Source organism: Bufo gargarizans, chromosome 10 (assembly GCF_014858855.1).
Source record: "Bufo gargarizans isolate SCDJY-AF-19 chromosome 10, ASM1485885v1, whole genome shotgun sequence".
NCBI classification, from domain to species: Eukaryota; Metazoa; Chordata; class Amphibia; order Anura; family Bufonidae; genus Bufo; species Bufo gargarizans.
In genome coordinates this window covers 124253941-124281072 of record NC_058089.1, presented here as the reverse complement: position 1 = coordinate 124281072, position 27132 = coordinate 124253941, and the positions used below count along the sequence as shown (strand labels likewise).

The following is a 27132-nucleotide window of genomic DNA, read 5'->3' as shown; positions in this document are numbered from 1 at the left end:
CCTCACTTTCTTCCTGTTTTATTATTTAAATGCTCTCTTTTTTGTCCTTTATTGCTTCCTTTACAATTCAATTTATCCACACTGTTTTTTTCTTGTTCCTCGCACTTTTATTTCCATAAAGGTATGTACTTTCTACAATTAGAGTTTAGGATGCTTTAAAAATATACCATTTTGTGGCTGCACTTTTATTTTTGAGGACAATGTTCCAGTTAGTAAAGCCAATGGTCTTTATTTTGGTATTTTTGTCCATCCCCAAAGAAATACTCTTTTAAATGCCAATTGGAAAGTTGTTATTTTATGGTCACCATTTCCCAGGTGTCCCCCAACCTGCACATCTGTTCTGTCAGGTCTATTGGTTAGTACTAAGTCCAGTATGGCCGTCCCTCTAGTCGGGTCCTGAATAAGTTGTGAATGGTAAATGTTTCCTTTATGAGATCTACAGGTTTCCCAGTCTATATCTGGGTAGTTGAAGTCCCCCATAATAACAACCTCATTATGATTTGCCGCCTCATCTATCTCCTTGTTTGTATAATTAAACTTGCTGTAAAATGTATCATAAATTATCAAGAAATACAAATGCTTATAATTTCATATAAATTTAATTTCCAAATCAATAATAATAAAAAATAAAAAAATCACAATGCAAGCCTAGTTTCACCTGGTGGATTTTTCCAATGTCAATCTTCTGCGTATTCCATGGCAGAAACCCTCTTTTCCATCTGCCCCTTGGTTTTAGCCCCATTCAATGGCGTGAATCTGCAAACAAACGCCTGCTGGGGTTTCCAGTGGTGTCCACAAAGAAACCATGTCAGGATATGGCGTGAAAAGCCACATGTAAGTAATCTGTGGCTGCATTAACATGGACCGCCGAGGCAGCTTCCGCTGAGATCCATGGACAAAATCCACCATGTGAACTAATCCAAAAATGTTTGTGTCTGTAATATTCTCCAAGGTTACAAAATAAGGTTCATCTGTAGCAGTAACTGAATCAGTTGCAAATCAGTATGAATCTTTGGTTTACAAAAAAAATAAAAAATAAATTGTCAACTCCTTCCAACTGCTGACTAGGAAATAAATCATATTCAGTACAATTATATAGTCAAAAATGCATTACATTTGCAGATCATTCAACTGGTCCAATTTATCTACCAGCATTTTTAAAGCAAACTGAAATGACTCTCTTCACCCCTTTAGTCCAACAAGAATGTTGCACGCTTCTAAGGCACAGATATCACCAAGTGCTAAATAAGATGGTGGAAGCATTCACACATTGTCTAGCATATATGCTAGATCCAGCTTTGTAGAAGGAGTCCAGGGATTGATATTGATTCCACTATTCCACTTAGACTGTGCTGGTGGCTTATAAGTGTGCACTGGCAGCGTGCCCTTTTTTCCGTTCTGGGCCAGCAATAGGACAGTCTCTTTCTTCCCATATGGTTATGCCATCACAAGAACATATTTGTTTTGGGTTCTCAAAAAGTCCTGCAGAGCGGGCAATGATTCCACAAGCCAACCTGTGAAGAGGATTGTGCAAAAGTCAAAAAGGAACAATTATGAACCAAAAAATAAAAATATTACCGCATTTTTGGCCCTATAAGATGCAAAAGTGGGGGAAAAATGTGTCATATGGGGTGAATACTAATGAGCGCTTCCACTATGGGAAGCGCTCATTAGTACCGGAGGACCAGGAAGCGGTGAAGGCTCTGTACTCACCGCTTCCTGATCCTCGGCTGTGCAGTGGCTGCACACAGCGTGAGGGCGCTCGTCAGTTCACAGCACAGCCGACAGCAGGATGAAGAGGATCATGCTGTGGGTGAGGAGCTGCAGTGTCCGGAGCAGGAGAGGTACCGTATTTATCGGCGTATAACACGCACTTTTTCCCCCTGAAAATAGGGGGCAAATGATGTATGCGTGTTATACGCCGATTAGGGCTGAAACGTGTCCTCCGGAGGCCAGAGAGGCAGGACTGAGCCGGCCGACACAGTGGAGGGAGGAGGAGGGAGTCCCTCCCTCCCCCCTGTGCGCGGCTGCCGCTGAAGACCAACGAGGACAGAGTAGGAGGAGGAAGGGAGGGACTGTGGCCACTGCGCCACCAATGAATGTGCCGGCCATATCCCACAGTTCCGATCGGAGTCCCAGCAGTGTAATGCTGGGGCTCCGATCGCTTACCATGGCAGCCAGGAGTCACGCTACTGAAGTCCTGGCTGCCATGGTATGTTAGCGAGCAGAGAGCAGCGCATTATACTCACATGCGCTGTGGCCGTCGGTCGCTCCTTCTTCTGTCTGTGCGGCGGATTGCTAATGCTTACAGCATTAGCAATGCGCCGCACAGACCTATGAGAAGGAGCGACCGGCGGCCACAGCGCACGTGAGTATAATGCGCTGCTCTCTGCTCACTAACATACCATGGCAGCCAGGACTTCAGTAGCGTGACTCCTGGCTGCCATGGTAAGCGATCGGAGCCCCAGCATTACACTGCTGGGGCTCCAATAGGAACTGACACTGCCACCAATGATGGGGGGGAGGAGGGGGACCCTGTGGCCACTGCCACCAATGATTAATACTGGGGAGGGAGGGAGGGGGGGGGGGGGGGTTTGCGTTACCAGAGGGGGCAGATCAGAGGCTTTATTTGAAATTTAAATTTTTTTTCCTGAAATTTCCCTCTAAAATGAAGGTGCGTGTTATACGCCCGTGCGTGTTATACGCCGATAAATACGGTAAGTGTTTTTTTTTTTTTTTTTAAGTTCTCTGTTGCATCGGGGCTCATATGGGGGCTGATAAGAGGCATGGGGCTCTTATCTGAGGTCTGATTGGGGGTCATTCACATTGGTGTCTGATCTTATTGTTCTCCTCTAAAACCTAGGTGCGCCTTAAGGGCCGGTGCATCTTATAGGGCGAAAAATATGGTAAGTCAACTTAGTGTCTATTTACATTGCCCTGTCAATGAACACTCTTTACATTCTCCCTCTGCATTTGCGGTATTTAAAATTTATTGATTCGATTTTTAGTATTTTTTGGGGGTGGAGTGCAAAAAAAACAAAACACCACAGCGTTTAGGCCATTGTTTGTGCTTTTTTTATGCCGTTTACCACATGGTAAAAATAACATTAAAGGTGTTGTACCACTAATATAAATGTATCCGGTCCAATAGATATCGCTGTTGTATCACTTTCCCCAAATACCACCATTTTTTTTAAAACTGCCTTATTCTAAAGTTATTAGCCTACCATTGTGTCCTGTGGCAAATCAGTTTCACTTTTCAGTTGCTGTTGGTTACGTCCTGTAGTGGAGCCTTGCAATGTAGGAAGCACATGCTCACAGCACTTCTTTTCCTTCCCCTCAATAACCACTCCTCTGTGCAGTGTGGTGCTATTTTTTAAAAATGTTGTAGTATTTTTGGAAATAAAAGCATATTTACAGGAAACTACTTCTCCCTTCGTTCCAATATAAACAACATTTTTCAATAAATGTGGGGGCTTGTATTTTGTAGAATGGGCTACAGTTTTTTTTTTTACTAACTTTTAATACTTTGGGGGGGGGGGGGGGGCAAAGAAAAACCCCCCAGCATATTTGCATGGTTTCTTTTGTTTTGTTTTTTAAGCCTTGAGGTATTGAGGAAATCTTTACTTTATTGAAGTTGTTAGGACTGCAGTGGCACCAGATGGTAAACTGCTGGGTGCACGTACCTGATGCACGTAGTGTTTATAGTATGTGTATGCGAGAAGCTAAGTAAGATAAACCTGTAAACCCTAAAAATAATAAGAGGCACTTTCGAATAAACCTACAGAATACATAGCAAGACTTCTTACCCTTTGCCTGAGTTGCCTGTAACTTTAGATAAATGGTGAGTTCCACATCCAAGGTCATCTTCTTCTTCATCCACAACTAAAGATCGACCTATGATGTTCCATACCTTTGAAGGAATGACATGACAAAATATAAAAAATTGTTGCAGTAATAAGTTCCATCAGGAAAGATTGCAATATCACAGGGGCATGTTATCACATAATAATCAAGTAATTAATAATCAGGTAATTACTATGGAATAAATAATGTGCGGTAGTGAATAAAAATAATCCATTAGGACTGCAAAACCCATAAGAATATACATCTTTAGCAGTATATGCAGTTAGTATAACCCCACTGGGGTGGCACATAACCCAATGCGCATTTTGACTCAAGCTTTTATCCGGGGATCAACCTGTTCCTGGCACTGTCGAGTTATAATCTATCCCTGTCAAATCGAGATCTCCTGCCAGGGTTCATCAGATGAGCCGAATCAATATATAGCCAAACTAAATAATAAACGTCATAAAATACACTTCATTTGCAAATATGAAAAATTTGTATCTGATTTCTGGTTAGGCCTCTTTCACACTTGCGTTGTCCGGATCCGGCGTGTACTCCACTTGCCGGAATTACACGCCGGATCCGGAAAAATGCAAGTGAACTGAAAGCATTTGAAGATGGATGAGTCTTCAAAATGCTTTCAGTGTTACTATGGCAGCCAGGACGCTATTAAAGTCCTGGTTGCCATAGTAGTAGTAGGGAGCGGTATACTTACAGTCCGTGCGGCTCCCGGGGCGCTCCAGAATGACGTCAGAGCACCCTCATGCGCATGGATGACGTGCCATGCGATCACGTGATCCATGCGTTTGGGGCGCCCTGACGTCACTCTGGAGCGCCCCGGGAGTCGCACGGACGGCAAGTATGCTGCTCCCCCGCTCCCCACTACACTTTACCATGGTAACCATTGAGAAAAAGCTAAACGTCGGATCCGGCAATGCGCCGAAACGACGTTTAGCTTAAGGCCGGATCCGGATCAATGCCTTTCAATGGGCATTCATTCCGGATCCGGCCTTGCGGCAAGTCTTCAGGATTTATGGCCGGAGCAAAAAGCGCAGCATGCTGCGGTATTTTCTCCGGCCAAAAAACGTTCCGGTCCGGAACTGAAGACATCCTGATGCATCCTGAACGGATTTCTATCCATTCAGAATGCATTAGGATAAAACTGATCAGCATTCTTCCGGCATAGAGCCCCGACGACGGAACTCTATGCCTGAAGACAAGAACACAGGTGTGAAAGAGCCCTTATATGATCAAAAGAGATCAAGATGGGTTTATCCAGACTGATGTATTCCAGAAAGAAACATCTGTGAACTCCCTCCTTCATGCTTCCTCTACTCATGCTCCACAGGCTACTTGAGCAATCTCAGCAGGCCAATTCCATTGCACGAGATGGATTTGCTCAATGGAAGAAGACTTTAAGAAACAAGAAATAATTCAATTAAACATAGAGCAGACTTTTCTATTTAAAAAAAGCTTACACAACAATAAGTCACTGAGGTCTTTGTTAGGAAGTATAATTCTAGGCGAAACAGAACTGGAAATACTATAAGTCAATGCAGGCCACTGCTACAGTCTGACTCCCCATCCAGAATCTGAAATGAGAAGGGCTAACAAGCTGAAGGATCTATTAAAGGGGTTGTCCGGGTTCAGAGCTGAACCTGGACATATCCCCATTTTCACCCAGGCAGCGCCTCTGAGATGAGCATTTCATGCTCCAATGTAGGGCTGCAGCTATCGATTATTTTAGTAATCAAGTATTCTATCGATTAATCCAACAAAGGTTTTCCATGAATCTATATTATAATAACTATCGATAAGGAGTTATGCGTTTCACCTATTTTCATGTCCATTCTATATGCCCCTCTCTATTCTATAGTTCTTCCACTGACATTTCTAGGCCCCATCTCTTCATTTCCCTCCCCCCACCATTCCCTTGACAGCTGCCTGCGTGCACCCCCACACTGGAAAGCACTCTCCTACAGCTCCCTTTGTACCGTGTGCGTGCACTCCAGAGTGGAAGGCACGCCCCATTCCAGACCACTCCTCCTTGGCCCAACCTTCCCTTGCACACTCCTCCCCCATAGGGTACTTCGGCTGCACGCGTTCCACAGCGGAACGCACGCCTCTTCAGCTACTCCCGCTACCCCGACCGTCCCTCACTTTTTCATCAACCCCACCCAGCATGCGTTCCACAGCGGAATGAATACCACGTCTCTAGTCCATCCCTCCTCGGCCACACTTCTCCTCCAATACTCCTCCCTCAGAGTCCTCTTTGGCCGAGTACGTGCGTTCCACTGTGAAAATCACATCTCTCCAGCCATTCCCGCCACTCCAGCTGTCCCTCTTTCCTATCAACCCCACCTAGCAGGCATTCCACGGTGGAACGCACGCTTCGTTCTTCATCTTTCCACATGCCTCCTCTCCCTTCTCCACTATACCTCTCCCATATTCCTGACCATCCCAACTACTATATCTCACTATTATTTTTATTCATTTTTTATAATCATTTTGCAATATGTATTTTATAAACATTCGCTTTACCACCAGAAACCGGAAGTGACGTCATCGCCACTTCCAGTTTGGCTACATCAGGCCCTATGCACGTGGTCGATTTCTATTGGAAGTACAACATATTTTATCCCTATTTATATGTAGACACATATGTTATGTGAGTCTTTTTTGCTTCTGAAGAAGGGGACTTATCCCCGAAACGCATCTAGCTTTATAGAATAAAAAACTTCTGAAACCTCTCCTGAAGTCCCTGGTACCATCTTTTGGATACTGAAGACATACCATACATAAAAGGCAACCTCGGCGAGGGAGGAGAGGGTACAAGTGTACTGATGTATTGAGTTTATCTTGCACCCCCCCTCCCTGGTGAAGTAAGTCACATTCTCTGCTTAGAGTTGATTTTTATCAACCTTAGTGGTTTTTATCAGATCCTATATTCAGTCACATTTTTTAATGTTTTTTTTATTTTCTGTCTCTACATCTATGGTACTTTACTAATTGGTGGCTTTGACGTTATTGGCGCTCCTTCACATACAATATTTTATGCTCTCTGAATTTCACAGGGCAAGGGCTTTTCCTGCAGATCCGGTAATGTACCAGGTCTCTACTAGGCGAAAAGCTTCCGCCTAGCAGTGTTCCCGGTGATGTCACCGGCACTAATGGGCAGGCTTTAGCGCTGCCCTAGCCTGTAAAACAGAAGCCTCCACCTAGAAGTATAAAAATGTAAGCAAAAAAAAGCCCTTGCCCCACGTGATACAGAATGATATGCTCATCTCAGGGGGGCTGTCTGGGTGAAAAAGGGGATATGTCTGGGTTCAGCTGAACCCGGACAACCCCTTTAATACAAACTAAAATCTCTTAGAAGGTGTTTAATCACAAAATGCGCTATAAATGTGGAGGCTTCCTTTATGGGAAGGGTATCACTTGCCAAATATTGAATACATAACAGACTTTCAAGATTCTGCAGACAGGACTATATAACATATTGTAGGCTTTATTAAGCTTCTTATGCGGTTTGTCAGTGTATTAAAATGTATGTTGGTCTGACTACCAGGATGTCAGGAAATGTGTAAGGGACATTAAAGCAGCTAAGGCCTAAATGTGGTGCAAGACCTGTGTGCCAGAATTCTGGTGCATTTCCAATTGTAAATCTAACACTGTGATTTCCTATGTTTTACAAAAATAGATATACATTTTTTGTTAGCATAAAAGGAATATAGGTATAGATAAGTTAAAACAAAGCAAAATTAATCACCCACACACAAAAGCAGCAGTCTCTTACCTTTACCCGATTACTATTAATCCTAAATGTTGCTCGGCCATCATCACTAGCCAAAATATTTCCTAGGTCACCAATATGCTATACAAAAAAAAAAAAAAAAAAAAAACACACCAGAAAAAGAACATTATAAAATATTTAGCTAACAATAACAATATAATATTAATGATGACATGAAGGTTTCTGTCATACACTGGTGTCCTCAACAGAACCCATAGAAATCCTCATATATTAACTAATTACTAATCAATTTTCTGACTCCTGGATGACCCCATTCACATTACATCCTGAAGTCAGAGTTTTACCAATGAACATGAGCCTTAAAAAGGTTGTTTCATTTCAGCAAATGGCATCTATCATGTAGATGAAGTTAATACAAGACACTTACGAATGTATTGTGATTGTCCATATTGTCTCCTTTGCTGGCTCGATACATTTTTCCATTGCAATCCAGCAGCAGTGGCCGTGCTTGCACAATATAGGAAAAAGCTCAGACCTAGGTGCAATCATGCGGTCCCAGGCACCAGAGACATCTGTGCCCTTTGCTATAGTGTGCAAACATGGCCACCCCTGCTGGATTGCAGGGTGGCCGCGATCATGGAAATGAGCAGTGTATAATGAATTAAGCAGGCAATCACAATACATTAGTAAGTGCCTTTTATTACCTTTTTCTACATGATGAATTCCATTTGCTGAAGTGAGACAACCACTTAAAATCTGTCAAACATAAAATAATAATCAGAAAATCTGGCACTCACACTATCTGGTTGTTCTGGACTCCCGTGTGTACTTCCTTCAGGATTGTAGTGTCCACCACATCTGTTTCAAACCAAATAATTTCATTTATCAGATGATTGTTCCAACTGTTCATCTCCGCTAAGTCTATATAATAAGACAGTCATATTATGTAAAATACTACTTGGACCATAAAAACTGCTGATCTGCGAGTACTGAGTAAAGGAGGTTAAAGGGAACCTGTCACCAGGATTTTGTGTATAGAGCTGAGGACATGGGTTGCTAGATGGCCGCAACACCCAGTCCCCATAGCTCTGTGTGCCTTTATTGTGTATAAAAAACGATTTGATACATATGCTATTTAACCTGAGATCAGTCAGAGCTTAAAAATATGACTCTTCTCTGGTCACATAAGATATGACTCTTGTTAATTTGCATATGTATCAAATCGTTATTTTTTTTACACAATAAAAGCACACAGAGCTATGGGGACTGGGTATTGCGGATGTGCTAGCGGCCATCTAACAACCCATGTCCTCAGCTCTATACCCAAAATCCCGATGACAGGTTCCCTTTAACATTAGAAAAATCATTGGGCTACTGTACACCAACTGGGTTTCCAAACTGTGTCCCTCACTCAAAGCCAATACATTTTGATATATTACATGTTATAGGGTTGCACCGGGTATTGAACTTTCGATTATAGTCCATGGTGTCTATCTGGCGCCATTACTTTCATTCTTATAATGGTGCAGAACAATAGCAATTAATAGCAGTGATGAGAAAGCAGCCTAAGCTTTCCATGTATACCTAATTTACTATAAATTAATATTACCTCTCACATCCCATTGAGAGATCACCAAATTCATGAATATGAATCCCATGGAGTCCAGGACTCAGGCCATCCACAGTTCCATCAATAATGCAGGTGTTTTCTGAAGTCTGAAGAAAACGAACAACACCCTGCAACGATCCAGCTCCTGCCAACATGGCAACTGCTGCTCCTAGGTTCTCTGGAACGAAAGCATGGATTAGTTCACATGTTGTAGGCTGTGGAATGGATACTTATACATCTTCCCACCCGGCAATTAATTATCTTAAATATGTAAAAACATGTTATGAGTTAGGGCACTTTCACACTAGCGTTTTTCTTTTCCGGCACTAAGTTCCGTCCTAGGGGCTCTATACTGGAAAAAAACTGATCAGTTTTATCCTAATGCATTCTGAATAGAGAGCAATCAGTTCAAGATGCATCAGGATGTCTTCAGTTCAGTCTTCTTGACTGTTTAGGACGGAGATAATACCACAGCCTGCTACGGTTTTATCTCCGGCCAAAAATCCGGAACACTTGCCGGAATGCCAGCATTTTTTCCCCATAGGAATGTATTAGTGCCGGATCCAGCATTCAAAATACCGCAATGCCGGGTCCGTCCTTCCAGTCTGCGCATGCGCTGACCGAAAAAGATGTGAAAAAAATAAATGCCAGATCCCTCTTTCCGGATGACACCGGAAAGATGGATCCTGGTCAGTCTTACAAATACCATCAGTTGGCATACGTTTTGACGGATCCGGCAGGCAGTTCTGTCGCCGCAAGTGTGAAAGTAGCCTTAGATATTAGCACTGTAATCCATCACTGTATATAAAAGTTGGCCGTATTGTAACTAACCAGTTGGTTATAAATCCTTTTTTTTTTGCATAAAATCAGTGGTATTTGTAGATATATGGAACTTTCTAATACATGTTAGGCCTCCTGCACACGATCGTATGTATTTTGCGCTCTGCAAAAAACTAATTAGCAAAAGAATACGTACGACGTACGTGTGCATTCCGTATTTTGCGCCCCCTAATAGAACAGTACTATCCTTGTCCGTAATGCGGACATTAATAGGACATGTTCTATTTTTTTGCGGAACTGAAATACGGACATACTGAAATGGAATATAACTTCCTTTTTTTTGCAGACCCATTGAAATGAATGGTCCTGTATATGGCCTGCAAAAAATAAAAATAGAACGGACAAGGAAAGAAAATACATTGGTGTTCAGGAGGCCTTAGGCTGTGTTCACATCACCGTTTTATTTTACGTTCTTCTGATTCATCAGAGAACAGAAAAAAAAAAAATATGGATCCTGTGTAAAAAAAAACAAAAAAAAAAAAAACAATCATCCTGTGCATCAGTTATGCATTCTTGGCATCCGTTTGAGCCATTTCCATGAGAGATTCATTCTTTTAGTCCTGCATGCAGTATTTTTCTTGCCATCTAAAAAAAAAACAAAAAAAAAAAAAACAAGGTGGCTGAAACAGATACCAAAAGTGCATAACGGATGCATAGGATCCATTTTTTTCTGCTCTTCTGATGGATCAGAGGAAACTAAAATGAAATGGTGACGTGAACCCGGCCTTATTAGGATCCACAGCATGTCAATTCTGTTGCAGAAATGTTCTAGATTTTCATCCTTTGCAAAGCAAAGGGTGAAAATTTACAGAATGACTGAAGGAAAAAAAAAGGTAATGTGTGATCACATACCGTATTTCTGGCTGTACTATATCTAAAGGCCCTTTTACACTGACCAATGCACAGTTCATTCCCGATAAGTGCCTGATCATTTATTCCATGAGAGAGCTGCATCTACATGCAAAAATCATTATAAGAGGACAAGCGTTCACTACTGTGATTGGTCATCTCCATACCGATTCATTGTTTGATGGCAGCATGTCGCTGTTTACACCGGGCAACGTGCGGCCTTCAAACGACTATTTTAATGCAGCATAAAAGATGCAATTGAGCAGATGCTAGTTCATCACCATTTACACAGGGCAATTATGGGCAATGAGCGTTCATAAGAACAGTTATCCCCCAAAAACATCCCTATCCTCAGTCTGTGCAAAAGGGCGTTTATATACATCTACAACTAAAGATGAATTGGAATATTTTTGTATTGATAGATAAAGGGGTTGTATCACCTCAGACATTGGGGGCATATTGCTAGAATATGCCCTCAATGTCTAATAGAGAGGTGGGTCCATTCACACGTCCACAATTTCGTTCCGCATTTTGCAGAACGGAATTGCGGACCCATTCATTTCTATGAGGCAGCATGATGTGCTGCCCGGATTCGGAACTGCGGATCCACACTTCCGTGTCCGCAATTTCGAGCCCGAAAAAAATAGAACATGTCCTATTCTTGTCCGCAATTGCGGACAAGAATAGGGATTTTTTATTAAGTGCCGGCGATGTGCGGTCCGCCAAATGCGGAACACACATCGCCGATGTCAGTGATTTGCGGATCCCCGGTCCGTGGATCCGCAAAACACACGGGACATGTGAATGGACCCTTAGAACGAAGCCTGCAAAGTAAAGGAGGACTCACCACACATGTGCGGCCGTCCTCCATTCATCTGTATGAGGATTCAGGCTCATTGAAATGAATGGAAAGCGTACCGTGCAAGTGCAGCCACCGCTCCATTCACTTCTATGGGGCTGATGGGGCCATTTTCTGTAGTCCCATGGAGATGAATGGAGGGTGGTCACGCATGCGCGGTGCTCTCTCCTTCATTTTGCGGGCTCTGTTCTAAAGATAGGTGGTAGCGATATGCCCCCACTGTCAGAGATGATACCCCTTTAATCTATATTATGTAGGTTAGTACTTAAAACGGTAACATACGGGATCTAATGCTTCCCATTCCCTTTAGCACTGCCCTCCGTCCTGTGCTCTCCAGCAGCTTCTGCACCTCCGACGCTGGCAATGTTGTCTCCACTACAACGGCTTCAGACTCCAGACTGACATTTACATTCTGTATACCTGTCCACAGAAGCAGTTGGAGGATAAATGAAGTCACAAAAGAGGAGTTTCACGAGTTAGCATTTTACTATACAAAACACTTATGAAAATAGAAGGAACTAATGAACTGCATTTCCATGTCTATGGCTTCACCTACTATTGTAAATGCTGTTCTGCAAAATGAAACCGAATTCCCATTTGTTATGTATACAGCAAAAGCAAATTCTGAGGCTCCTGTTACACAATGGTCACTTATTAAGAAGCCTGCACCAGTTTTTGGTGTAAAAAAAAGTCGCAAGACCTTATTTTGCAGCTTTTTAAATGCTCATGTGACAAAATTTGGGAACTTGGGAGCGGCGGGGGCCGTAATATTGACCCTGTCAAATTTCATAACATTTACGCCTGCAAACGAGGAGTGAAAACTACTCCAGTCATGGGCTAGCGTAGTTATCACTCCAGGTGCACGCACTGTCGGGGGAGCACCTAATTTATAAAAAGACCTGCGCCACATCATAAATTAGGTGCTTCCTCTGGCAACTCAAGGGCCATCAAAGACCAGTGTAGAAAAGCCAAAGCATTTGAAGGTTAAAGGGGTTGTCCAGCCTTTTACAAGGTGATGGTCTAAACCTCAAGATAGGGCATCATTATCTCATCGGCAGGGGTCCGATACCCGAGATGTTCTGCAGTGTGTATATATATATATATATATATATATATATATATATATATATATATATTTTTTTTTTTATTATTATTATTTATTTATTTATTTATTTTAACCAAAGGCTAGCTTTAAATGTATAAATGACATGGTTTCCTTAAGCTTTTCCCATATAACGATATCAATCTGCTCAGGTCCTTTTGCTCTATTGCAGATTGCGCTGCATTTCGAGGCTCTCTTTAAACAGATATTCTGGCGTTCTGGTGTTGAATGAAAGCTGATGGGTCATTCCACACAAAGCTGTAGTACAACACTGATAAGACAGCCTAAACATATATAACTTTTTGTCACACTATTGCCCCTGATGTTGTTCTTTTTGGTGCAGCAAGAGCTCCACTGTCAGACTAAAACTCCCATCATGCATTGCTGACATCTATTCCAGGCTGTTCCCCTTCCCCTGTATTCCTCTGCAAGCAGCGGGTACCAGAGCAGAGACTGATCAGAGAGGAATGATACCTTTTTTTTTTTTCTTTTTTACTAATTTCATCCATTTTTTTTAAAATAAAATAATTTCCCTGGAAAACCCTTTTAACAATAACATATTTTAAATTTATAAAAAAATAAAACAATGATAGTGGCTTTCCCTCTCAAAGCTCTGCCTGTGGCCCACCCGCCGTCATATATATTCAAAAAGTACCAATAATAATGTAGATGACAGGCACTATATATCCCGGGGTTGCATAGATATATCACTCAGATAGGTGTATATATACACACACACATACGTAATTTATTCTCCATAAAAACGGATTCAAAACGGGGTAATTCATATTAAGTAAAATAATGGAAATTAATAATAACCTAAAACATCTCTGTAATATATCATGGTCATGAGTAAGGATCTGTATGGAATGATCTGAAACACATAGATTTGGATGTACATGTTTGATTTTAAAGCACTTATTTATTAAAGTTTAAACACATTGTTTGGAAGCTTCTACCTCTTTATTTGAATTTGCTTATCGCCCAGTTCCTGGCGTATGTCCGTGTCTTCCTCCAACATAAGACCAGGTGAGCCTCAACAACCCTTTCTACAGATCCATATTAATGTAGTACGCATTGAAAAAAATATAAAAATGTATAAAAAAAATTGCATAAAAAAAAAAAATGTATATAAGTATGCAAAGACATCTTGTTCAATTGTTATAACAGTTGTATAAATATTCAAATATCCCCTAATGCTCATGTGTCAATATCACCATGTCAAGCTCATATATTAGGTGTTGGGGAAAAGAAGGCAAGTCTCTCATTCAACACTGAAAGGGCTTCTGTCACCCCACTAAACCGTTTTTTTGTTTACTTATAATACCTATACTGCGATTTATGCCTACATAATCTAATTAATCATATTGGTCCAGTAGATTGTAGGCATAAATCGCAGTATAGGGATTATAAGTAAACAAAAAAATAAAAAATAAACGGTTTAGTGGGGTGACAGAAGCCCTTTAATTGCCAAGTATAGAGTGATGCAATGTAACATGCTGTTCCTTTACCACCTGAAGGAGTTGATCAGCAGTTCAAATGCATCATCCCAGGTTTGTATTTCTCCTACTTTCAGCACTTGAGTTCCATGCTGCAACCGCTGCCTGTGCTATGCTCACTTCTCCCGGCGTCCCACGTGGCGTCCGAGGTGGTTGGGGAGTTGGTATTTGATCAGCTTAAAAGATTAGTGGTATACCTGCAGACTCAATAGATATAGGACTTCTCTGTATTAGCTGATAATGAAGGCAGCAGTGAATTTGGATCCAAATTAGGGCTAGGCGATATGGCCTAAAAACTATATTGTGATATAATTTGAAGCATGTGCGATTAGGGCTGCAGCTAACGATTATTTGAATAATCGATTAGTTGCCGATTAATTTCTACGATTAATCGATTAATCGGGAAAAACGACAAAATTACAAAACAGAGGTTTATATGATCTTACTTGAAAAATTATGTTCAAAGGCCATATTAAAACAAATTGTGGACGACACTTATGGGGGATCTGTGGACGACACTTATGGGGGATCTGTGGACGACACTTATGGGGGATCTGTGGACGACACTTATGGGGGATCTGTGGACGACACTTATGGGGGATCTGTGGACGACACTTATGGGGGATCTGTGGACGACACTTATGGGGGATCTGTGGACTACACTTATGGGGGATCTGTGGACGACACTTATGGGGGATCTGTGGACGACACTTATGGGGGATCTGTGGACGACACTTATGGGGGGATCTGTGGACGACACTTATGGGGGATCTGTGGACGACACTATTATGGGGGATCTGTGGACGACACTTATGGGGGATCTGTGGACGACACTTATGGGGGATCTGTGGACGACACTTATGGGGGATCTGTGGACGACACTTATGGGGGATCTGTGGACGACACTTATGGGGGGATCTGTGGACGACACTTATGGGGGGGGATCTGTGGACGACACTTATGGGGGGGGATCTGTGGACGACACTTATGGGGGGGGATCTGTGGACGACACTTATGGGGGGATCTGTGGACGACACTTATGGGGGGATCTGTGGACGACACTTATGGGGGGATCTGTGGACGACACTTATGGGGGGATCTGTGGACGACACTTATGGGGGGATCTGTGGACGACACTTATGGGGGGATCTGTGGACGACACTTATGGGGGGATCTGTGGACGACACTTATGGGGGGATCTGTGGACGACACTTATGGGGGGATCTGTGGACGACACTTATGGGGGGATCTGTGGACGACACTTATGGGGGGATCTGTGGACGACACTTATGGGGGGATCTGTGGACGACACTTATGGGGGGATCTGTGGACGACACTTATGGGGGGATCTGTGGACGACACTTATGGGGGGATCTGTGGACGACACTTATGGGGGGATCTGTGGACGACACTATTATGGGGGATCTGTGGACGGCGATTATGGGGGATCTGTGGACGGCGTTTATGGGGGATCTGTGTACGGCGTTTATGGGGGATCTGAGGACGGCGTTTATGGGGGATCTGTGGACGGCGTTTATGGGGGATCTGTGGACGGCGTTTATGGGGGATCTGTGGACGGCGTTTATGGGGGATCTGTGGACGGCGTTTATGGGGGATCTGTGGACGGCGTTTATGGGGGATCTGTGGACGGCGTTTATGGGGGATCTGTGGACGGCGTTTATGGGGGATCTGTGGACGACACTTATGGGGGATCTGTGGACGACACTTATGGGGGATCTGTGGACGACACTATTATGGGGGATCTGTGGACGGCGTAGTTATGGAGAGGGGGATATGTGCACTGTTATGGGCATAACAGTGCACAGATCCCTTTCCTCATAACAGTGCACAGACCCCCCTTCCCATAGCAGTGCCATACACAGACCCCCCCTCCTCCCCATAGCAGTGCTATACACAGATCCTCCCCCCTCCCCATAGCAGTGCTATACACAGACCCCCCTTCCCCCTAACAGCCCCGGCGCTTGCATCTTTATTTTACCTTTTTACAATGACGCTCCCGCTCCTGTAACAGCCAGGCAGAGCGGACGGCGGCGTAACGTCACTCAATCACGTGACGCGCCTGCTCCGCCCACTTCATGAATGAAGGAGGCGGAGCAGGCGCGTCACGTGATTGAGTGACGTTACGCCGCCGTCCGCTCTGCCTGGCTGTTACAGGAGCGGGAGCGTCATTGTAAAAAGGTAAAATAAAGATGCAGCGCCCGCCCGCCCGAATAGCAACGAATCGGCGATTATTCGATAACTGGATTCGTCGACAACGAATCCAGTTATCGAATATAATCGATTACATCGATTAATCGTTGCAGCCCTATGTGCGATATAACGATATATCGCAATATATTATTTTCTTCTGTCTGTATACAAATTACATGGCCATCATCATCATCATCCATGTCCCCCAGCCAGCACCATCAGCCCAATGCCATCATCCATGTCCCCCAGCTAGCGCCATCAGCCCCATGCCATTGCCATCATCCATGTCCCCCAGCCATCATCCATGTCCCCCAGCCAGCGCCATCAGCCCCATGCCATTGCCATTATTCATTGCCCCCCAGCCAGCGCCATCAGCCCCATGCCATTGCCATCATCCATGTCCCCCAGCCATCATCCATGTCCCCCAGCCAGCGCCATCAGCCCCATGCCATTGCCATTATTCATTGCCCCCCAGCCAGCGCCATCAGCCCCATGCCATTGCCATCATCCATGTCCCCCAGCCAGCACCATCAGCCCCATGCCATTGCCATCATCCATGTCCCCCAGCTAGTGCCATCAGCCCCATGCCATTATCCATGTCCCATCAGCCCCATGCCATCATCCATGTCCCCCAGCCAGCGCCATCAGCCCCATGCCATTGCCATCATCCATGTCCCCCAGCTAGTGCCATCAGCCCCATGCCATTATCCATGTCCCATCAGCCCCATGCCATTGCCATCATCCATGTCCCCCAGCCAGTGCCATCAGCCCCATGCCATTGCCATCATCCATGTCCCCCAGCCAGTGCCATCAGCCCCATGCCATTGCCATCATCCATGTCCCCCAGCCAGTGCCATCAGCCCCATGCCATTGCCATCATCCATGTCCCCCAGCCAGTGCCATCAGCCCCATGCCATTGCCATCATCCATGTCCCCCAGCCAGTGCCATCAGCCCCATGCCATTGCCATCATCCATGTCCCCCAGCTAGCGCCATCAGCCCCATGCCATTGCCATCATCTATGTCCCCCAGCCAGTGCCATCAGCCCCATGCCATTGCCATCATCCATGTCCCCCAGCCAGAGCCATCAGCCCCATGCCATACATAGCCACCCCCCACCCCGGTAGATTCGGGCCCCTGCTAATAAACTTACCTTTCCTGCAGGGTGCACAGCTGGCTGATGGAGTCCGCGGGAGACTGACCGCGTCTTATTTCCAGCATGCACTGGGAGGGACCCGACGTCACACACACTGTCAGCCAAACGATGTGTGCATGCAGGGCCCCGGCCAGTGTAGCGCGGTGCAGAGTCAGGAGGCCACGGAGCGGTGAGTGACAAGCTTCTTCAATTGACTACCGCTCAGTGGTCATCTATCGTTATATGGCGACATAGCTAAAATCTATATCGTTGCCCCAATTTATGACGATAATATTGTTTATATCGCCCACCCCTAATCCAAACTTATATTCTTATCCAAGTCGCATGTTAAAGCCAGATTTATACAACGCGTTTCGGAGCTATACTTGCTCCTTCTTCAGTGGTTATGTATAGAAGAAATCCAGTCAATCTGAACCTTTTATAGTATCCTTTTCTGAAGGGGGGGGGGGGGGGGAAGGGGGAGGGTGTCTACTTCAAAACCTGAATCAGAATTCCATTTATATAATTATAGTCTCAAATTGTTTTCTACTTCAAATATTCAACATTTCATTTCTATTTAGAAGTATACATGGACAATACATACGGTAAATAAGAGATAAAAATGCACATGTGTTTTTGATGTGTTTTTCATGCATTTTTGTCAGATACTACAATTTTATGATGGTTTAATTCATAATGGACCTAACTGTTCTCAGAACCAAACACAATTGTGAACATATCATTACCAGCACCTCAATGTCTTCTCTCTGGGAGGCCACCATCCCTAAGCTGCATTCCAACCCTCTAAGGTCCTCAATCTAAGGAAGAAAATAGATGAAAAAAGAATGTTCACTGTTAAAAATATTAAATACTAAATAGCAAAAAGGAACAAAAAGCTTCACAAAAGTAAAGTAGAAACAAAAAGGAAATGAAAATAATGAGGGGGAAATGATATGTTTACAATTGTTTGGTTCTGAGAACAGTTAGGTCCATTATAAATGAAACCATCATAAAATTTATAAGATTGTAATATCTGACAAAAACGCATGTGCATTTTTCCCCCCTCTTATTTATGTATTGTCCATGTATACTTCTAAATAGAAATGAAATGTTGAATATTTGAAGTAGAGAACAATTTATGAGACTATTCTTATGAAAAGGGGATTCTGATCCAGGCTTTGAAGTAGACCCACAACATGAGGGATTTACCTCCCCTCCCCCTTCAGAAGAGGATACTATAAAAGGTTCAGATTGACTGGATTTCTTATATTAATCTACTTGAGGATGCTCACCAACTAATCTGGAGCCTAGCCCACTGATCACCCCTCGGTTATCTACGTACTTCAATAGAAAAAAGAAATAAATATGGCTCTCAGCAGTTCATTAGGAAGGAACATTACTACAAGCTGCAATCACAGAGAACCCACTGGTATCAACACAGTGTGTATACACTCCAGTGACTGCCGTTCTAATGTGGTTAAGTGCTGCATGCAATACCAGAGATATATAATACGGACACTATAGCCGGGATGTGCACCGGTCATAAATCGTATTGACACAAGAAGCAGTTGCGTCGATCATATAGCTCCTGAGACATTTACTGTAATTGAAGCCAATATCAAGCAACAAAAGATATACATCTTCATTACCCATACAGAATTCATCGTTTGAAAAATTAGGACATCTAACTGGACACGTTTCATAGCCGCTTTGTTCTATTTTATTTTATTTTTTTATGCGAGAGCTCCGCATTAGGGACATGGGTCATCCAATAAATATACCGTTTGTATATGTTTTAAATATGAGGTTTTTATAATTATATGCATTTGTATTATTTGGTGATTAGAATAGTGCTATTTGTTATACATATAGTGAATTATTAAATGCCTTTTGTATAGATATATGAACTGATTTAATAAAAGATGCTAATGAACTGCTGAGAGCCAGCCATATTTATATATTTTTTCTACTGGATTTCTTATACACATAACCACTGAAGAAGGAGCAAGTATAGCTCCGAAATGCGTTTGGTGTATAAATCTGGATTTAAATGCGACTTGGATAAGAATATAAGTTTGTATCCAAATTTACTGCTACCTTCATTATCAGTGCATACAGAGAAGTCCTATATCTATTGAGTCTGCAGGTATACCGTTAATCTTTTAGGCTACTTTCACACTGGTGTTTCTGGGTCCGCTTGTGAGATCCGTTTCAGGGCTCTCACAAGCGGCCCAAAATTGATCAGTTCAGCCCCAATGCATTCTGGATGGATAACGATCCATTCAGAATGCATCAGTTTGGCTCCGTTCAGCCTCCATTCCACTCTGGATGCGGACACCAAAACGCTGCTTGCAGCGTTTTGATGTCCGCCTGACGATGCAGAGCCAAACGGATACGTCCTGATTTACAATGTAAGTCAATGGGGACGGATCCGTTTTCACTGACACAATATGGTGCAATTGAAAACTGATCCACCTCCTATTGACTTTCAGTGTAAGTAAAAACTGATCCGTTTGCATTATCATAGTAATGCAAACGGATCTGTTCTGAACGGATACAAGCATTTGCATTATAGGTGTGGATCCGTCTGTGCAGATACCAGACGGATCCCCACCTAACGCAGGTGTGAAAGTAGCCTAAAGCTGATCAAAGACCAACTCCCCAAACACCTGGGACGCCGGGAGAAGTGAGTATACCACAGCCAGCGGTTGCAGCATGGAACTCAAGTGCTGAAAGTAGGAGAAACACAAACCTGGGATGATACATTTGAACTGCTGATCAACTCCTTCAGGCGGTAAAGTAACACCATTCAATGCGCTAAGCGGTCTATTAGACCAAAAAATCCCTTTAGGGGTCTCAAACTAGTGATGAAAATATCTCTTTATTTAATCCATTTAAAATCTACACTCAATAAGGAAACTCTTAATATAAAAATTATCAGGGTCCAGTGAGATGTCAAATTTTATAGACTCTTGTCTGCTGATAGTTGCTAGTAGCAACTCATGGAACTTGTCCAAAAACATCCCTTATTTTGTATAAATGTACCTAACATATGCATTAACTATGAGCGTACTAGGATCAGGAAATTAATAGGTGTATGGTTTGCACCACTTTACGGGACAATTTTGATCAACCAACATTTGATGTTTGTAAAATATAGATTTTATTTTTTGTTTATTATTTATTTATTTTTGGTGAGTGTTTGAATGTCGATCTCACCAGCTGATTTTACATAGCTGCTTGCACACAATATCCAAATGTATCAGCTTTATAGGGCATTCAATACATCTTGACATGCCTGTGTCTTGAGGATGTTGCAACTTGGGCAACAAAATAACAATCCTTTATCTCCTCGTGTGTACACACTCTGCAAGCTGATACAAATCACTGGTAAGTGTGCTAGTTTTCTGCTGCCTTCTGATGACTCTATCCTCTATAAGAGATAATGTTTAACTCAATGTTGGATGAACTGACTGCTTGTCCACCACCATTCACACTGCCTATAACCTGCTAGTAATCGCTCCTAATGCTCGTAGGTAATTATCACTGACCACTGTCTAAAATAGTAAGCGCTGAACTAATGCACCCCTCCCGACATGTTTCGCCACTTGCGTGGCTTCGTCAGGGGAAGTGGGGTAATTAGGCGTGCGCGCGCTCTTGGTGACCTCTATTTCTATGCCGCTGGCTCCCGCCCATCTCGCATCCATAGCCTATGGACACTCTGCTACTCTTTGATCGCATGCTTCTTTCCCCATCAGGTGAGAGCGCTTCATCTGACACGTATATTATGCGCTCCTTACTCTTTGACCCGTCGCAAGTGGAACAGGTATTGGTGTTTCCTCCCATCCACATGACGTGAGCTGTCAGTCATTAACTATCAGTCATCTGGTCCGTCCCATAAAATATGCCATTCTTCCAGTGAACCCCATGGTAGTGAATCGCTGACAGTAAGGTATAATATGCAGTCACTCCTTAGATTCCTCAGCACCTTTTATTTTATAGTCATATAATGAGCAATGTTACATTGTATCACTCTATACTTGGCAATTAAGTGTTGAATGAGAGACTTGCCTTTGTTTCCCTAACACCTAATATATGAGCTTGACTGTCCCCAAGCGCATCCTGCACTGTACTGATCCTGTGCTGTGGAATTTGTTTGACTACCCAGTGTTTCTCATTGGCAATGTAAATTTAGGACTATCATGTGGACAGAGCTTATGTTTAGGCTTCATTCACATCAACGTTATTAGTTTTGGCATGCTGTTACAGCAGAGAACAGATTACCGGAGCGCTACAGATCCGGCACTACCAGATGTTTCCGCAATGCCCGTGTCCTCATTGACTATAATGGGATCCGGCCGCTACTCTGCAAATGTGCTGGTATTCTGCCAGGCAGAAACTGCTGCACATTGTAAAACTAGCGTTACATTATCACTTACCTTTTACACCTTGTAAGGAGCTATTTACGGCATGCACACACTTTTCACACGTCATCTGGACTGCAAACTCCAACTGAATAAGAAAAAAGATTAATGTGAGAAAAGTATTTTATTGGCTGTTTAATCCATGTGTAATGAAATCATTAGCATGAACAATTCTGCAATAAGCAATTTCACCTCCTGTAAGGCCAGGTCATTGTACAGCAGTTTCAAAATAAAAATCTGCGTGATTTTTCACCCAGATTTCTGTGCATATGCGAATTGGTGCAAACTGGCATGTTCCTTTTCTACAGATCTCACCCTTGCATTGAAAGGAGTGACATCCGTACAAAATAAAAAATCTCACAAAGAATTGACATGATGCAGATTTCAAAATCTGCGCAGCAGACCAGATTCCGCACAAAAAATAGTGTACATGAGATCTGTCTAATCTAATGCACCTTGCGGGAACTGTATTCCGCACGAGAATCTACATGGAAAAACTGTGTGTAATCTGCAACATGTGAAGGTAGCCTAAAGGTCAGGACCTCTAGCACAGGGATGCCAACCTGAGCACTTCTGAGGACAGCGATTGGCTGCAGCAATCGTGTGCCCTATACAAATATTTCACTGCTCTTTGGAAACAAGCAGCAGCAGAAGAACCATATCAGTGCCGCAGAGAACAATGTCAGCAACTTTTCACATTCTTCACTGCTTAGGCTACTTTCACACTTGCGTTCGTCGGTCCGCTCGTGAGCTCCGTTTGAAGGAGCTCACGAGCGGACCCGAACGCCTCCGTCCAGCCCTGATGCAGTCTGAATGGAGCGGATCCGCTCAGACTGCATCAGTCTGGCGGCGTTCAGCCTCCGCTCTGCTCGCCTCCGCACGGCCAGGCGGACAGCTGAACGCTGCTTGCAGCGTTCAGCTGTCCGCCTGGCCGTGCGGAGGGGAGCGGATCCGTTCAGACTTACAATGTAAGTCAATGGGAACGGATCCGCTTGAAGATGTCACCATATGGCTCAATCTTCAAGCGGATCCGTCCCCCATTGACTTTACATTGAAAGTCTGAACGGATCCGCTCAGGCTACTTTCAGACTTAGAAATTTTTCTAAGTTATTAATGCAGACGGATCCGTACTGAACGGAGCCTCCGTCTGCATTAATATGATCGGATCCGTTCAGAACAGATCCGATCAAGCGCAAGTGTGAAAGTAGCCTTATATTGCCTTCTTGTGCACACACAGCCATAACAGTACCATTGTTGCTTTAGTCAGATTTTCTAAAGCTGCTAAAAGAAGGTTTTAGGCCCCTTTCACACGAGTCAGTTTTCGTGCGGGCGCAATGCATCAATGGGTCTGTGACATAAGCGTTGTTTTTACTTGTGCGTTGCGTGAAAATTGCAGCATGTTCTATATTCAGCGTTTTTCACACAGCCCTGGACCCATAAAAGTAAATGGGGCTGTGTGGAAAAACGCATCGCATCCGCAGGCATGTGCGGATGCAATGCATTTTTCACTGAAGGTTGCTAAGAGATGTTGTTTGCAAACCTTCAGTTTTATGAAAAACGCATTTCACCGGCGCAAAAAAAACAGAACCACTGAACACAATCACAGACAAAACTGACTGAATGCATGGGTGTGTGTGCAGGAAGGCAATATAAGCAATGTAGAATAGGCTCCCTTTAATTCTCTGGGTCAGTACGATTACAGCGATACCATATTTATATAGTTTTTCTTGTGTTTTAAAACTGAATTTTTTTTTTTTTAGTTTGTAAAAAATTTATTTTTTTCTTTTAATCGCAATATTCCGACCTCCATAACTTTTTACAGTTATGTTTACAGAGCTGTGTGAGGGCTCATTTTTTTGCAGAACGATCTGTAGTTTATTGATACCATTTTGGATTGTGTATGACTTTTTTTTATCACTTTTTATTACATTTTTTAGGAGGTGAAGTGATGAAAAAAATGGCAAATTGGCTATTTTGATTTCTTTTCTGTTAAGCTGTTAATCATACTGGATAAATATTTTAATAGTACAGACTTTTTTGGACGCTATGATGCCCATAAAGTTTATTTTTTTACTGGTTATTTTTTCATGCTAGGGAAAGGTAACATGTTGGATTTTTATATTTTTAAAACTTAATTTACTTTTTCAAGTCACTCTAGGTGACTATAGATTGCATCTTGTATTCTGTAATGAGTATCTATGCATTACAGAATACGCAATTTAGTGCTGCCACCTGCAGGCCTGCATTGGAATATTCTACTGCAGCCTATTACTACTGAAAACGCTCTCCCTGATCTCAGCCAGGAGAATGTGGCCTGGGCCGGGAAACACGCGGCTTAAAGGGATTCTGTCACCTCCCCTAAGCCAAAAAACGATTTTAAAGCAGCCATGAAGCACAGTTTACCTGGATTAGGCTGTGCTCTTTTATCTTGCAATCCGTCCAGCAGTTACTGCAAAAAACGACTTCTATTCATATGCAAATGTGTCCTGAAGGTGCCCAGAGGGGCGTTTTGTTCTTCTTAGCGAGCCCAGTACCGCCCCTCTTACAGTGCCCAGCCCGCCTTCCTTGCACTGTCTAACCGCCTCCAGCCTGCCACAGCCTCTCCTCCCTCTCCTCCCCCTCCCTCACGCCGAACGAACTTTCGCACAGGCACAGTACCCACTGAGGGCTGCGCCTGTGCGATCAGCAGGAGACTGAGGGCAGGAGCTTCATCCTCGTCACTGGGCATGCGCCGAGCCCAGTGACCTCCGATGCTCGCTCTTCCCTCAGTCAGCAGGGAAGAGCGAGCATCGGACGTCACTGGGCTCGGCGCATGCCCATTGACGAGGATGAAGCTCCTGCCCTCAGTCTCCTGCTGATCGCACAGGCGCAGCTCTCAGTGGGTACTGCGCCTGTGCGAAAGTTCGTTCGGCGTGAGGGAGGGGGAGGAGAGGCTGTGGCAGGCTGGGGGCGGTTAGACAGTGCAAGGAAGGCGGGCTGGGCACTGTAAGAGGGGCGGTACTGGGCTCTCTAAGAAGAACAAAACGCCCCTCTGGGCACCTTCAGGACACATTTGCATATGAATAAAAGTCGTTTTTTGCAGTAACTGCTGGACGGATTACAAGATAAAAGAGCACAGCCTAATCCAGGTAAACTGTGCTTCATGGCTGCTTTAAAAACGTTTTTTGGCTTAGGGGAGGTGACAGAATCCCTTTAAGCCTCATGCACACGTCCGTGGAACACAGACCGTGAGATACCGGCCTGGATTCCTGCTGAGTGCATCAGTGCACGGCGTCATTGGTTCCTATGACGCCGTGCGCTTCGTGCCACCACTGCTGTACAGTAATACACTTGTTTAGATCATACGAGTGTATTACTGTACAGCAGCGGGCGCACAGTGTCATAGCAACCAATGGCGCAGCGCGCTCCTGCACTCAGCAGGAATTCAGGCCGGTATCTCACGGTCCGTGTTCATGAGGCTTTATAGCGTTTGTACTCCCAGATGCCGTGGTCACATTTGACCACAGCATCTGAGGGATTCAAATGCAATAATGCCGATCACAGCCTTAAACCTCATTCACACGTCAGTATTTTGGTTTACTGATTTTCATCAGGGATTGTGAGCCAAAACCAAGATTGGAGCCTCCACAGACATAAGGTATAAAGTAAAGATCTGAACCTGGTTTTGGCTCAAAATCACTGAGGGAAATCACCGACCAAAACACTGACGCTGTGAATGAGGCATTAACCAGGACCTCTGCTGATGAAAAGACCGGATTTTCGTCGTACATGTACTGCAGAGGTCCAGAAACGGTTATAAGACTGCGGGTGCAGTTTTTGAAGCCAAAATGTGGGGATCATAAAAGGATACAGAGTGTTAAAGGGATTGTGCACAAATAGGGAGTGGTTTTGGCCCCACTTGGTCGGATCTGTAAATGGAAGCTTACCTACCGGCACTGGCATCTTCTCTTCCTGGCTTGCGTTGCTCTGCTGTGCCCCCTCGCTGAAAATATCCGGTTTGACGCCACCTGCAGCCAATTACTGCCAGTGACCGGATCCCCTTGCATCATGTGACCATTTGCCATGACGTAAGGCGAGCCGGTCACCTCCATGGCCAGTGGTTGGCTGCAGGCGGCATCAAACTGGATGTTTTCAGGGAGGGAGTGCACTGCAGGCTGGGTGGAGAATGGGCCAGCAGCAGGATAGGCAAGCTTCCATTCACAGGTCCAAGCAAGTGCAGGAGAGGGAGTTATTGCCCCCACTTCTTGCACAACTCCTTTAAGGATAGATGCCACTTCTCTATTTTTTATTTTTTTAATTCACAGCCTGAGAGAGAAGCCAGGGCCTGCACTGTGCAATGTAATCAGCAACCTGCGCCACAGCACACCTGACAGGCAGCTTGTAGCCACAGACATGGCTGACATAAGTACATGGTCGCTGGCAGCTTTCTTCCCTAGTACAGACGACCCTTCCTCAGGTCACCGTGCACACAGTCTACATGAATACCTTGCAGACGTCCCCGGGGCTCCCCTGCGTATCCATGACGCGTCTAGTGCCTCGTCAACCCTTGACCAGACAGACGTCACCCACCGGAACCGGAAGCTTCCCCTCGTCAGACTGCAGTGAGGGCGCACACAGCAGTGCCGTCATCTGCCCGTGGCTGACGTACAGGAACGGCTTGCACTTGGTGTATGGTTGTTACTGACAAGATGACAGACCGCAGTCGGGTGAGCCACGGGCTCAGCTGCTGGAGAAAGCTTTGGTCGCCATAAAAAAGTCATTTGGTCTCCATAAAAATGTCTGAATGTACGTAGACGTTATGAGCAAAGCGCGGGTAAATGCGGGGGCGTGGCCTGTCATCAGCGCCATTTCTTATGTTAATGTCATATTCTCTCCGATTGTACATAGTTCCCGGAAACAAGCAATGTGACTGTCACCAGGAAGAACTTCCCTAAGGGAAGCAATGTGACTGTCACCAGGAAGAGTTCCCTGACAGAAGCAATATGATTATCACCAGGAAGAACTT

The 27132-nt window shown here is 44.1% G+C and overlaps 1 protein-coding gene across 1 annotated transcript; it reads right to left on the bottom strand.

Moving 5' to 3' along the window:
• Window positions 1-580: 580 nt before the first annotated feature.
• CCS (copper chaperone for superoxide dismutase) lies at window positions 581-26801 on the bottom strand. The gene is made up of 8 exons (XM_044269925.1): window positions 26613-26801; window positions 22143-22215; window positions 12040-12177; window positions 9210-9387; window positions 8398-8458; window positions 7643-7720; window positions 3810-3913; window positions 581-1514 (listed from the first exon to the last, which is right to left on the bottom strand). The coding sequence occupies exons 1-8, from the start codon at window positions 26646-26648 to the stop codon at window positions 1361-1363; spliced, it is 822 nt and encodes a 273-aa protein (XP_044125860.1). The 5' UTR covers window positions 26649-26801; the 3' UTR covers window positions 581-1360.
• Between the last annotated feature and the right edge of the window lie 331 nt (window positions 26802-27132).

Bases quoted from the DNA above. Each gene is read 5' to 3' on its own strand.
- CCS (XM_044269925.1), bottom strand. From the start codon at position 26,648: ATGGATACGCAGGGGAGCCCCGGGGACGTCTGCAAG. The intron at 12,178-22,142 runs GTAAGTGATAAT...TTCTGTGGACAG, and splicing joins CTCCTTACAAGGTGTAAAAG to GTATACAGAATGTAAATGTC. The intron at 7,721-8,397 runs GTGAGTGCCAGA...TTTTTTGTATAG, and splicing joins GTCCAGAACAACCAGATAGT to CATATTGGTGACCTAGGAAA.